Source organism: Eulemur rufifrons, chromosome 16 (assembly GCF_041146395.1).
Source record: "Eulemur rufifrons isolate Redbay chromosome 16, OSU_ERuf_1, whole genome shotgun sequence".
In the NCBI taxonomy this organism is placed as follows: domain Eukaryota; kingdom Metazoa; phylum Chordata; class Mammalia; order Primates; family Lemuridae; genus Eulemur; species Eulemur rufifrons.
This window is the reverse complement of record NC_090998.1, coordinates 15,689,868-15,704,367: the sequence shown is the minus strand read 5'-3', so window position 1 is coordinate 15,704,367 and position 14,500 is coordinate 15,689,868. Positions and strand designations below refer to the sequence as shown.

General features: G+C 39.0%; 1 protein-coding gene and 1 pseudogene across 1 annotated transcript in view; both read left to right on the top strand.

The window, feature by feature from the left end:
• The window catches only part of SLC15A5 (solute carrier family 15 member 5), an 86,985-nt gene extending 77,383 nt beyond the window's left edge, over nucleotides 1-9,602 (top strand). The window contains exons 8-9 of the mRNA XM_069491742.1: nucleotides 4,741-4,849; nucleotides 9,455-9,602. Of these exons, the coding sequence (XP_069347843.1) occupies nucleotides 4,741-4,849; nucleotides 9,455-9,602 (257 nt within the window). The remainder of the gene's footprint in view (nucleotides 1-4,740; nucleotides 4,850-9,454) is intronic.
• A 785-nt stretch (nucleotides 9,603-10,387) lies between these two features.
• Nucleotides 10,388-11,294, top strand: LOC138397033 (large ribosomal subunit protein uL30-like 1 pseudogene; annotated as a pseudogene).
• Nucleotides 11,295-14,500: the final 3,206 nt, after the last annotated feature.

Genomic DNA, 14,500 nt, shown 5'->3' with positions numbered 1-14,500 from the left:
AGGGCTGGCAGGGAAGTGAAACCTGCTAGGTTGAGGCCTGGGTAGATTGCAGCTGGTCTGGCTAGTAGGGGAACTGGCCAGGCAGTTAGCCCTTCCCTCTGGGGGGGAGTGTATCGAACAAGAGCAGGGAAACACACGCTTAGGACTTCAGGGCTCTGTGAGGTGCAAAGACAGCAGAGGGGCAAATGAAATGTTGAGCCTTACAATACAGGCTTTAGATCAGAAAGAAATAAAACCTTGTATATTTCTCTTTTCTATTAGCAAATTTATGCTGCTTATAGTATTATAGCATGTGTGGGTCACCATATATGTTTCTCAATCCAGTTTCAAAAGTCTTAAATTTAGTGCCAATTACTCCAAGAATCCCATACTAGGTTGAATATCATTACCAGGATTTGGGTAGAAATGTTGTCTTAGGTATTTTAGAAAAAAAATTGGGATAAGCTCCTTCAAAGACTGCTAACTAGATGTTCTTAAACTGTTGTGAAGATGTTAAAGAAAGTCACAAAAGTGGTAGTTTCATTAACACCAACAGTGGATTTGTTGTCAGAGCAGGCGGGTGAGGGTTCTACTGAATGATATGTCACTTTACCTCTCTGTGCCTTCAGTCACTAATCTGTAAAATAAAAGAATAATCCAGATGATTCTATGGTCCTTTTGTCTCTAAAATGACTGTGGCAATTTAAGATAAATAGAAATATTTTATTTAGTATCTATAAGGACTAATACTCCAGAGTAATTACTATGAAATTGCATGTCCCCTACTAATCTATGAACTCCTTTCCTTCAGCAACCTGGAATGCTCATTTTCTGGTACATGAAAATTTCTAAAGAATGATTTTCAAATGAACAAATAAATCTAGCTGAGCAAGAGATACATGGGGGGATTCTGAAAAATGCCAAATATTTTACAAGTGCTCTATTACTTCAACAGTCTAACACAATTACTAACTAGCTGGTTACACTAGTAAAGTACATAACTAAGGTTCACTGTTGGCATTAACAAAAGGCATATCATGAATGACCCACTAGACTCTTTATGTGGCATGTTTTTTTCTCATGTTCCTGTTCACCTAAGCAGAGATCTAGAGAAGTTTAGTTAGTACCATTCTAGACCTAAAGTCTTCACTTTGTCTCCTTTTGCAAGGATGCTCCTGACTTCAATCAGCTACTAGAGATGACAGGTGAAAAATGGCACAAATGTGAATTATGACAATAAAAGTTTATAAGCTACTAAAATAAAGTTATAGTACCTAAGAGCTGAGTCAACTGACAATGTTAAATGGAACATTTTACAACCAGTCCTGGGATAATGATTTAAAAAAAAATGGTACATGGAACATGAAGAAATATCTGTCGGGAAACAGGCCCATGATCAAGCTCAGGGTACATGATTTTGTGTGAGCTTCCTCTAAAGGGAGCAGGAGGAGGTGAGAATCTAAGGTTTGTGGAGTGCGTCCTCTGTGTCCAACCCTTGAAAGCTGTTATGTCTTTCACATCTCGTAACAACTCAGTGGGGGAGGGAAATATTGCTGTCATCATTGCAGAGAGGAGAAACTGAGGCTCACATGGCCCAGTTATCTGCCCAAAACTCTTAAATAAGAGGCAAGATTTGTCCTCAAAAGTCTGCCTGACTCCAAAGCCCATGCTTTTTCTGTATCTTTTTATACCAAATGCTGTCTCTTTGCATAGATAGATAATGTCTGTATAAATAAAGCAATTTTAGGTTTCAAAAAGAATCTTTCTCTCTGACTTGATGTTAGTGTATGTTTCATGCTACCAACACAGGTGATGGTTCTCTACCATGGAGCTCACCACGTAAATTAGCTACACAGAAGATGTTAAATTATGTCTAAAAAAGGCAAAAATATGGGACTAGAATGAAGATCAGCATTAGAAAGAAAACCAAACACTAAAAATGGTATCTAAAAAAGAAGGAATACAGGAGCATTGTGAAGGGTTTGAACAGGTGACATGACAATCTTTAGTTTTGCTTTTTAAATAACCTGACTCACAACATGTTTTTTTATATACCAGCAAATTTCCACTATCTTTCTCTAACTTTTCTAGTACAACATCCTCCTGTCCTGTCATCCCACATCCCCTAACAAGTCACCGGGCTGCTCATTGGTGCCCACCATGGTATCCCCAATGACAAATGCAAGTTTGCTGGCCGTAGCCGGGGGAGCTGGTGCTGTCTCCTAAAATGCTGATTTTTGCTGTCATGGCACAATTTCTTAGAAATGTTATGTTTTACCTTTAAAGATCTTACAAAATTTATATTCTTATCCCTCATCTGACTCTGTTATAATATAAAGATCGTCTTTTCAATTACTTATTGTGGACCAAAATTCATGCTCTAAGAATTATTAACATCGTGTTAATTCTGAGGCTCCACATACTCTGTGCAAATTTCTCTTCCTCCAGCCAGAGAAACACGATGATAAAATGGCAGAGTTGCATGACATGCAAAGTGCCGATGTGAAATGGAAAGGACAGAAATACAATTGGGATAGTAATTCAAGAGAAAAAGGAAATAGGACTGTTTGAATGGGCTTAGCAGGATGGTTTAGTTCTTCCTGAAAGTAAGTGGGACGTTATCTCACCTTATCTTGGATTCCACCTCAACTCCTCTCATTCAAGTACAATCAAATGTGTAGTTCACACACACACACACACACACACACACACGCTAAGAGAGCTACACAATACCCAATAGACAGGCATATAGAGAAGCATTCAGTGAATATCATCTACTCGTCTAAACACCAGATGAAGGCATCATGTCAATACAGTAATAAAACTATGAATTTCCATTAGAGTGGAATATAAATATAATGTGGAAGTGAAACTTACAAAATAGCTTGTAAATTCAGTACTAGCTTCCAAGTATGGGTCCAAGACTATAATGGACACAGCTAATTTTTGTAGCTGATCTGCAATAATAGTCATTGGGAAGTTAAATGACAGAAGAGAAATGGCTTTAAATGGAAATGGCACAATTAATCACAACTGTCATAGTATGCACTTGCTGACCATCAACTTTGAACAGAGCATTTAATTCAAATCCCATTCAAAAGTGTGCACTGTCAAGGAAGAGGCCAAGACCCACTTTCTGGTTTAGGAAGCAACCCACAACCTTTGTGCCAAAGATGGCACTGAAGACCAACTTTATTGGCATACAGACTGACTGCTGTGGTCCCCCACCCCTCTTCACCACCCATTGTAGGGATTGTTCCTTTCAAAAGGCAAGGAAATGCCAAAAGCTTGGCATTTGAATGTTCAAAGATGATCAGTTCCTGTTCTCATAATGCATAATGTTTTTAAAAAATATGCTACCCATTCAGAGCAACAATGAGATTAAGCTCTCTCTATAAAAATAGATTTTCCCTTTTAAATATTCTGTAATATTATATATCTGTAATATATTTTGGCAGTACTAGATCTCATTGCTGCTTTTAAAGTATTGCCTAAAAATAAGCATTGCATAACAAATATATAATATAATGCATTCTATTTTATATAATATATTAAATGATACGTCAAAACCCACTGAAGAAAAATTGAGTGTGTGTGTAGATATAGATAGATATAGGTATAGATATGGAAAGAGAGAAAGCAGGGAGAGAGAGACGAGAGAAAGGAAATTATAGCAAAGATTCAAAGCGAAGGTCAAAATTTAGGAGGAAATTAAAGCAATTACTTCGAATGCTGAATAGTTTCATATATACTCAGCATGACGTCATAAGGAAGTGGGGATACTTTATTTGGTGGTATTAAAATGAAGGAATTAGGCCAGGCGTGGTGGCTCACGCCTGTAATCCTAGCACTCTGGGAGGCCGAGGCGGGTGGATCACTCAAGGTCAGGAGTTTGAGACCAGCCTGAGCAAGAGCGAGACCCTGTCTCTACTAAAAATAGAAAGAAATTATCTGGCCAACTAAAAATATATATAGAAAAAATTAGCTGAGCATGGTGGTGCATGCCTGTAGTCCCAGCTACTCGGGAGGCTGAGGCAGTAGGATCGCTTAAGCCCAGGAGTTTGAGGTTGCTGTGAGCTAGGCTGATGCCACAGCACTCTAGCCTGGGCAACAGAGCAGGACTCTGCCTCAAAAAAAAAAAAAAGAAAGAAAATAAAAAAATAAAATGAAGGAATTACTTGTCAGGTCAAAAGAAAATCTGATGTCAACATTTGCAATTAATTTGACCAATAGAGTTTGTAATATTATCATAGGGTAACCCTGGATTTATCACAGTTGTGAAAATAATGTAATATCTGTTACCTCCATATATTATTTCACTAGCCTTACAATTAGCATATGCAACAGACTATCTGGTCATGGAAAATCTTTTCATTCATTCAATGTATATTTGCCAAATAATCCCTGTGTTCCAGGCACTGTTCTAGATACTAGAAGTAGAATGATAAATAAGACAGATATGATTACTGCAAATTAATAGCACAATCACAGTTACAATACAGTTCTTCTGTTCTGACACTACCTATATTGCATGATGCAAATTAAGGGAGTTTTGCTGACCTTCAAAATATTTGGGGTGCTTTGCTTAGCATTTTACTTTTTACAGAATCAAATGAATTTGGACAATGAGGTTTCAGATGAGCTTTTTTGCTTTGTAGATATTATTGAAGCAAATAAAGCTCTATGAATTGTGGAATGATAAAATACTCACAGAAACTTACAACTCTGCAGTTGAATAACAATTACATTTGTTCCAAACAGGCAATTGGTTTCCAAACACATTAAACAAAGGCAATTTAGAAAGCTTCTTCTTCTTCCTGGCATCATTAACATTGTTGAATGTCTTGGGATTCTGGAATGTTTCACAAAGGTAAGTGTATGGTAAGATGAACAATTTCTGAGTCGATGAAATATTGGTCTGGGAACCATCACTGAGCCACCGGGAATTCCATATGCCATGACTGGACAAATTAGCATATTACAGAAATTTAACAGATTATTCAGAGCAAGAAATTTCAATTTAGACTTCACATTTCCCATCGATCCTCGTAATAAAATAGTACTTTACTAAATTCTAAAACATGTTCTAAAACAAGATTTTTTTCTCCACCATATAATACCACTTTAGAGTTAGAAATAACCATATTAATAATAAGAATGAATGAGTCATTACCATTAAAAGCAAATATCATTAAACAAATAGCTAGGAATCTAATGACGCTTGATATTCGAATTCCATTCAGGTCTTTTAAATCAGCAGTGACCACTTCAAGGTCAATAACAAACTGTGCAAAATCCCTTAGCTTGTCACCTGAGACCATCAGTGGTTTAATACGTATCATCTACCATCCATCCATTGCCAGCCTCTTCTCTTTCTCTCTCTCTCACTTTCTCTCTCTTTCTCTCCCTCTTCCATCTTGACATATTCTTGGAGGGCTGTGTACTTTTGAGCAAATCATTTAGCCTTTCTGAGCCTCTGTTTTTACACGTGTAAAATAAAGACAGTAATACCAACCTCGTATGGGATGAATTTTGATAAAGCGCTAAGCACGATGTCTGTCACGTAGCAGGAACTAAACTGATTTTCGTTTTCCTTACTTGCTTGAATCCATTTATCTCTTTAGTCATTTAGTCATATATTGTCACTTCTCCCTTGCCTAATCACTATTATTTTGTTCTTCTAACAAATCTCTTTTTGAACATCAGCCATGTACTAGGTAGTACCATAACCTAAAAAAATGCACAGTCATTATGTCAATAAATGTTTAGTGCCACGAATGTTCCTGCTCTCATGGGGCTTATGGTCCAGCAGAGGAGGGAGGATTAAACCCCATGCAAGGCAGAATCGATGGCAATATGAAAAGCCTTAATGGCTCCCTGAATTTTTACATTTCTTACCCTCCAAAATATCCAACTGATCCTCCACAATGTAAAATTTTCCTAAATGCCAGTCTCATTCTTACATTGAAAATCAAATTAGAGGATCAGAGAGTCTTGCAGAAAGATCCAACAGGAATTTCCTCAGCTTTGCAGGAAAATGGATTTGGCAATGAAACTGAAGCTGAAGGCAAGGCCTCTCCCCACTCCATCCATTGCCTCCAGACACATAAGTGGTGCCCACCTGCCAATTCTCACACACCTGGACTGTCTCTCAATTTTTACTTTGTGTCCTTTGGTAAGGTTTGACCCTTGTCTTTCAGGAAGTTGTTTAAAAGGCAGTCTTTAGAATCAGCCCAGCTGAATCCAGTTCCACAACTTACTAGCTGTGCAAACTTCAGTGAGCTATTTAACCTTGCTAAGCCTGTTTCTTCCTTTGTAAAATGGAAGCAGTAAGAATAGTAACTGTGTCGTAAGGTTGCTGTGAGGATGAATAATTTCTCCGGAATATTAGCAATAATAATAATAATAATGGTCTCATACTTAGCCTTATGCTCTCTTCTCCTCCTGGACTTATGCTGAGGTGTGGCCAAGATGACCATGACCATGGACAGAGCTCAGGTAGAACTAGAGTAGAATAAGTATCTATTAGCTCATGGATTCATTCATTCATGCACTCATTCAACCAGCCTGCTAAGCATTATTCCAGGCACTGCAGAAATAGAGTTAGTTGGACCAAGCAAAGTACCAGTCTACGTGGAGTTAACATCTAGGGTCGAAATTAAAATATTCAAGTGTGATTCTTTCTCTGTGACCATGGAACAAGTGAGTTCTTATAAAGAGGTGAAAGATGTGGTGTGGGGTACAGAGAAGGAGGTAAGAATAAAAATATACAAAGCACCAGAGATTGGAGAACCCACAGATGAGAAGGGACTAAGTGAAAATACAGGGCTCATTCAGAAATAAATCTGATTCTTACCAAATCTTCTCCATCTCCTGTCTACTTTCTTTTCTCCTACATGCTTTTTTTGTAGAATGAAAAAAGAGAGGAAGAAACAAAGCAGGAAGGAAAGAAATTAATCTTCCACATGTTGAGCACCCTCTGTGCCTTGGGCAGCATGCTCTGCACACACAAATAACCACATTTCATCTCCACCACGTCCCTGTTACACAGGTCTTATCACTCTATAAATAAGAAAACTAAAATGCAAAGCTAGTTAAGTAAATTGACCAAGTTCACATGACTAGGATTCAAACCCAGATTTGTTTATTTCTAAAGCCCATGCTCCCATATGTCTATATTGTGCTGCTTCTAAATGCCTGACAAGAGCCCTTTTCTTGCTCTCTGACAATCCCCAACTTTGGTGGGTTGGGAGAAGACTAATCCCTTCAGTTAAAGTAACTACACCCACAACCACCTGTTGATCAGGAACCCCACAGGAAAAGAATGAGTGTCACATGTCAGAAGAAAGGAGCGTCTGGAAAATTTGCCTCCAGAGATTAAGTAGCAGCAATGACATCAGTGCAAAGGCACCTGTTGCCTTGGGGGCCTATTGGCCACTGGGATTGGACAGGCCAAGTCAGAAGAGCTAAGCAAGAAACAATATGGAACCTGGGGGAGAAAGATCGGCGTCTGCAGTGAGAAGTGCATGATTCCGATTTATTTCTATAATATATTGACTGCTATTGTCAAGCAATAATGAACAATAAGCATGCAAAGAAATAGGAGAAACCACCAGTGTCCCCAGGACAGATTATTGAAACATACTATTTAAAAGTCAAATGGTATTTAATCTCAATACACGTCCAGCCACAGTCCAATCTTCATCAAACCCAAAGTTTAACCGTTCAGAGCCAGGTTGTGGTGGCAAATCTATCAAGAACAGGAGAGTCCCAACATATTCTTGTCTCCAAGCACAGTGGATTCATTGAGAAACAACATTTTCACCAATATACAGAGAGCCTTAGGTCTGTGTTAGCACCCAAAGCACCCCTCCCCTCACCAAGCTTATCTTACTGTGATAATACGATCCCAGCATAAGTCCTAGAACCAAACTAACTTGTCAGGGTCCCTTTAACATCACCTCAGATCCCCAGTAGAGTACAGTTAGGAATTATCCATAAATGTCAAACCAGATTTACTGCTCACATGTACCAAAAAACAAAAACAAAACAAGAAATGAAACGCCCCAGACCCCACCGCTGTCTGTGTTGGAGCCGCTGTCTGTGTTGGAGCCTCCACGATCAGATCTGAAATAGCACAATGGTGACGTGTCATACCCAAGGCTCTTCAGTTTAGGGGTGAAGGAAGTAGGCAGATGAAATGTCTTTTCCTTGCTGAAGAGGATTAGGTAAATATGTCTACAATGCTTAATATAAATATGTATCCCACACTGGGTGCTAAAATAAAAAGTAATTATAGGTGTTTTGGGAGGGAGGGGCCAGGAGAATGTTTGTTTTTATAACTTAGCACTACTGTCCCTCCAATGTTATAAAACATATCTTAAAAAGTTGATAGCATTGCACTTATTTTGTCAAAGCTACTAGTAATCTTTTGTACATAAGCTGTAACTATTATTGAAAGTGACATAAATCAGAGACAAATGACCGGAGTTATTCAGGTAGTATTCATTCTCTTACACTAATGGTTATTTTTTAGCAATATACTGAGAAGGAAAAGAAGGTAAAATTAGCTTTTGAAACCTTCACAAATCAAAAATAGATGGCTGACCCCAGAGACTTATGTGTATATGACAAAATTGAATGTATAGCCCATATTCATTTGTTCATTCAAAAAATATTTATTGAACATCCACTATGTATCAGGCACTGGTCTAGGCACTTCAAATAGAACAGTGAATAAAGAAAGCAGTCTGAAATGTTATCCTCCTGGAGCTTACTCCAAAGTGTTTAAGAAAATCACTGCCTTTTGAGTCAGTGTGCCATAGATGAAAAAGGCTGAGATTCAGAATAATTGAGTTCTGGTTCCAAATCCAGGCTCTGCCAACCACTATTTCTATGAACCTTGAGCAAGTTATTTAACCTCTTGGAAACTTCAGTTTCCCAATCCATGAAATGGGGTGATTCCATACCACCTTAGCATGGTGCCTGGTACTTAGAAGACACAAAGGAAAGTAGGTTTTTCTGAGGGTTGAGGGTAGAGAATACACATTCTAGAAATATATTCATGGACTCATTCTTCAACAGTGGTTTTTTACATCGGCACTGAATTTACAAACCCCCAGTTTATCTGAAAAACCTTTCGTGTGTCCTGGCCTCCATGCAATCTGTGAAGTCAATAGGCTTTCTGGCTTCCCGCAGTCTCACTGTCAGCACTGAAGAGACTCCATGTGGCTTGTAAAAGAGCGCCACCTAAAGGTCCTTGTGAGACACCTTGCTATGTACTCTAAAAAAGGAACACTCCTTTGTCCCTGTTATAAAGACTGTCCCAGTGAGCAGCGCTCTTAAATAATCATCAATGTTGTGCCAGTATCTATGAGCCCATCATAAACAGTAGACAAGCCCAGAGGGAAACCAAGTGATTTATCAAGTCATCTTCATCTGGTCCTAACAAAAGCTTTCTTTCTTTCTGTTTTAGATATTGTAATCTAAATCATTTTAATGCCCAGAACATCAGTGGAAGTAATCTTGAAGAAACACTTCTTCTCCACGAAAAGTCTCTGAAATTTTATGGCAGTATACAGGAATTTTTTTCAAGTATTGATCTTTGGGAGACAGCCCTATGAAACGATATTTGAGTCTACCTGCCTTCTGAGCACAGTATTCTTCATTTTCTTCTTTGATTGAACACTCTCTGTGTTTTAGGGTAAGAGCCAATATATATGGGCATGACTTTATGAATATTATCTGTGTACTTTATTTACAAAGACTAATGATGGCCTTTCTAGTATTCTGGTATGCTTTTTCATTAACATCTTAAGCATTAGAATTAATAAAGCAATTTCAAAGTCTAGGTGATTATGAAAAGAAGACTGATGATTTTTCTATACACCAATGGTATCTTAAAACTTTTACAATGGATCATCCATTAAAAACAACATATATGATTTTTTTTCCGAGTTTTATGAGTCATTTGAAGCAAAATAACAGTATGTTAATATTCTTTCTTTCTATGAACTTATTGAGCGCTCATTACATGCTAGACATCATGACCATACACTCTACACGTCTGAGTTAATAATAAAAATATGCATGATTTTGTTATATTTAATCTTGATATTATACCATCAAAATATGACTTAATTAAGGAAATTTTCTCTGAATTAAGAAGCAATGTTGCTAAAACAGATGTCCTTAACAAAAAGAATAAGAGAATATCCACATACTGAAAAAGGTGAAAAGTCAATGTAAATAATGGAATTCTTGGAATTAAAGGAAAGAATATATGAGAGGACAGGAAGGTAAGTGACCAAACCAAATAGAGATGTTTAAAGGGATTATTATACAAATGACATCTTTTGATCTCTGCCACCAATTCGGACGCACTCAAAAAATCATCTTCTAGAGTAGCTGTAACCCTAGAAAGATGGTGGAGCAAGAGGAAAGGAAAAAAATCCGTTTGGTTCCAGAAAATCTCCTGAAAAAGAGGAAGGCTTACCAAGCCCTCAAAGCCACCCAGGCAAAGCAAGCACTTTTGGCAAAGAAAGAGCAGAGGAAAGGAAAAGGACCCAGGTTTAAGCGACTGGAATCATTTCTGTATGATTCCTGGTGGCAGCAACGCGACAGGGTGCGTCTCAGACGACTAGAAGTGAAACCTCATGCCTTGGAATTGCCAGATAAACATTCCTTGGCCTTTGTTGTACGCATCCGAAGGATTAATGGGGTGAGTTCACTGGTGCAAAAGACCATCACAAGACTTCACCTAAAGAAAATTTTCAGTGACGTCTTTGTTAGAGTCCCCCCGCAGAGCCTAAAATTGCTGCGTATGGTGGAACCTTATGTGACCTGGGGATTTCCAAATCTGAAGTCCATCCGCAAACTCATCTTGAAACATGGACAAGCCAAGGTCAAGAATAAGACCATCCCTCTGACAGATAACACAGTGATAGAAGAGCACCTGGGGAAATTTGGTGTCATTTGCTTGGAAGACCTCATTCATGAAATTGCCTTCCCGGGGAAGCATTTCCAGGAGATCTCATGGTTCTTGCATCCTTTCCAACTCTCAGTGGCCCGTCATGCTACCAAGAATAAAGTGGGCTTCCTCAAGGAGATGGGCTCACCTGGCTATCGAGGTGAACGCATCAATCAGCTCATCCGCCAGCTGAACTAGACCCAGAATATCTGAAAGCACAGTGCATTGGGAGCATGTGTTTTTGGGTTTTGGAATTATCAAGTATCTTCAGAGAAGATTATTTTCTGCTCTATCTTCAAAAACGAAGGGAAGGGTCAGGGAAAAGACAGTCGGTTATGCTCATGGTAGGAACCTCTCATCACAGTCCAGTTCCAAGGAAAAATTCCAGTGTTTTCCACTTTGGCTGCTGCCACCTCTGAAATCACATGCCATGGAGAAAGGAGTCCTGCTTTGTCAGATCTTGCTTTGTCATATCTTCTATCCTGTGGTTAAACGTTGGTGAATGAATGACTCAAGCATGTGTATGAAGATCCCTAAGACTCCTGCAACAGTGGACCAAGCCCAGGGGCATGCTTGAATCTGCGTATTCCCAGGGCTTTGTTTTGAAGATTTGAAATACAATTAGAAAGGAGAATGCAAAAAAGAAAAAAAAAAAATCATCTTCTAAAAGAGTTTCTTCTTTTATAAGCAAAGAAATGTGGAAATTCAACTTTTTAAAAAAATCAAGTAAAACTAATGTCTGTACCTTTGTAGCAACATTTGTCAAAATTTGGCTGAGGACCACCTGCCACAGGTGAATCTTTCTGGCCCCTACACAGACTGCCTTAACCCAAATTTTTTTTCAGCTTGGGGCCCAGGAATCGGTGGCTTTAACATGCACACCCAAATCTTTCTTATGTTCCCTAAAGTTTGAGAGCCACTGCTTTCTAGGACAAATCACGCTGTATAGGATAGGTGGGTTTACCAGCTGACTGCAAATGATTCTGCAATTAAGCACCTCCCTTGTGTATACATAAAATATTTTAGATCTGTAGAATAAAAGATTTATTCAACTTGATTAGGTACGATATGCATTTTTAATTGCAAAAGAGCAGCTGTAAAGCACCAGGTGTTTCTCTTACTCAAACTATTTTTGTTTAAGGACAAATGAAAAGACTACCTCTTACCGGCATAAATTCTTTGCCTACAACTTTTTCAAATCCGCCTTTGTTTAGCATTTGTTCCAGGGCAAAACAGCGAGGCAGACCCCTGATATGCCTGAGAAGCTTTCTTCAATGCAAAGGTCAAATGCCAAGTTTGCGATTTGGGTTTAATAACATCCAAAAGATCAAGAAACCTTTAAACACCTCACCTCAGACCAAATGGGAAACAGTCTCTCTCCCTGTTAGAAAGAGGGTCTGTTTCATTGTCTTCTCCTCCACCCCCAATTTGCCTTCATCTGCCTAATTTCTACATCCTAATAGGAAAAGGTGCTCATTATGCTTCCACTTGTCCTTAGAGATGAAAGATCTACAGAATTATAAAGTTGACCCAAAGGGAACACCAAAGGAGCTTAGAATTCTTACATTGGCATTGACACTCGTGATTAGCTAAATTGCAGTAACTACACAGGTTTCCATTCCGAACAGGAGGCATTCACACAGCAGTTTCTTCTCTAGTGCCTAGCAACATTATCATTGAGCACCTGGAATAGTTTAGGCATTAAGTGTAATTGGTTTTGCTTTACATAAATCTGTAGCTTTGTAAATAAGCGGAGCATTTCAGCTTCTATATAACACCAATTAACTTAAAGGGATGCGTTGTTTGCAGAAGCCTGCTGGGTTCTGTACTGTATTTCTCTGGCAATACGCTCAGTGGCAGGCAAAGTTCTGTGTCCCTGCAGTGTTCCATTTACTCCAGCCACTTGGTGCCAAGGGTCTGTACCCAGCCACTCATTTGCTCCATTTTTCACTGGTGGTGAAAGGTTGGAAAAGTGAAGTCTTCCCTAAGAAGCACCTTCTGTGCTCTGTTTCTGTCCATGATCAAGGCCTGAAAGGCAGGGTATTTGAAAACGTTTTCTGTGACCCAGAGAACACAGGTCTGACCCCATCTGATCCTGTCCACAACTGACAGCAACATCTCTTTTCTCTTCCTTTTTTCTTGTAACACTGTAATCCAGTGCAGCCAAAAGTCACTACACTGAGACTGTACACAAAATTTAGAAAACCATATTTTTATTACATGAATTTACAAATGAAAATGTTTTCATTAGAGTGACTTTTTTTTGTAACAGCACACAATAACATTCAGAGATCTGCTCCTGGAAGTGGGTAAGTTTTCCAAGCTCCTTAGATATTTCTCCTTGTTTTCTTTTTACTTGGCTTAATCCTGTATCTCTCATATCCCCTTCAGGTAACCTTGACTCACAGCCTTCATTCCACCCTGGCCAACCTCTAATTCTCATGGTTTCTGAGAGCATTTTATCAACTAGCAGAGTAACAGCATCACCAAATACCAGCTTGTGATTCCAGAAAGTTTCCTATTAAAATTGTGTGATTTACAAATTGAAGGAGAAAGAATAATCCCTTTTGAAAACTGTCAGGATCTCTTCTTCTATGAAAACAGAACTTCTGCATTGGTACCATGAACCAGTCTAGCAATTGGGCATCTCCCATCTCCACGGCAAGAGAAGCCAGCGTACAGATACCGGTCACAAGTTCGTGAGGAAAGCCCTCAGATAAAATCAGCAGCCATGCAATGACAGCACGCAGGTGCTGCTAAAATTCAGGTCTGCTTGTAGAGAGCAGGGAAGTTAAAGAAACAATTAATGGTAATAACTCACATCTACGTCACCTTTTACAAGTTTACAAGTTGCTGTCACACATATCACCACATTTGATTAGCACTACCATGCTGGGAGGTGGGCACACTTTAGCACGCCCACTTTGTAAATGAAGAATTGCAACTCTTGAGACATGAAGTGACTTACCTCGAGAGTCACAGAGAGAGTAGGTGACACAGACAAGACTTGAACCTTAGTCTGCCTGTCACTAAAGTACCAGCTCCTTCTACAAACAGCACTCATAATGTCACCAAGACTGGATCATCGTCAACCACTTAGGCAAAACCCTCTCTACATCATCCAAAAGGGAACGAGAATGAAAGTGAAGATTATGTCAGGGTTAGAAACCATAACAAAATGGTTAACCAAAGCAAGCTCCTTTCTAACATCTCTTCTCCCTCACTCAGCTGTCCCTGTGGGGCCACGCACTGTCCTCGTGTGGACCTCAGGCAGTCAGAAGCACCTACCCAGACTGAACACCTTGGCAGGGGGAAGGTCTCAATCTCAAACCCAAACTTTCCTTCTCCTTTCATCAAAATGACCTGGAGGTGCTACAGTCAATTTCAAACTGCCTTAGAAAAAAAGCTATTTGAGAAAAACAAATTTACCAAAAAAAAATATTATTAATAATTGTGAAGACTCCTGCAGTACTTGCTAAGTGCAAAGCATTGTTCTAAGTTTTGGGGTTTTTTTTCTGATATATTAGCTCATTTAATCGTCACAATAACCCT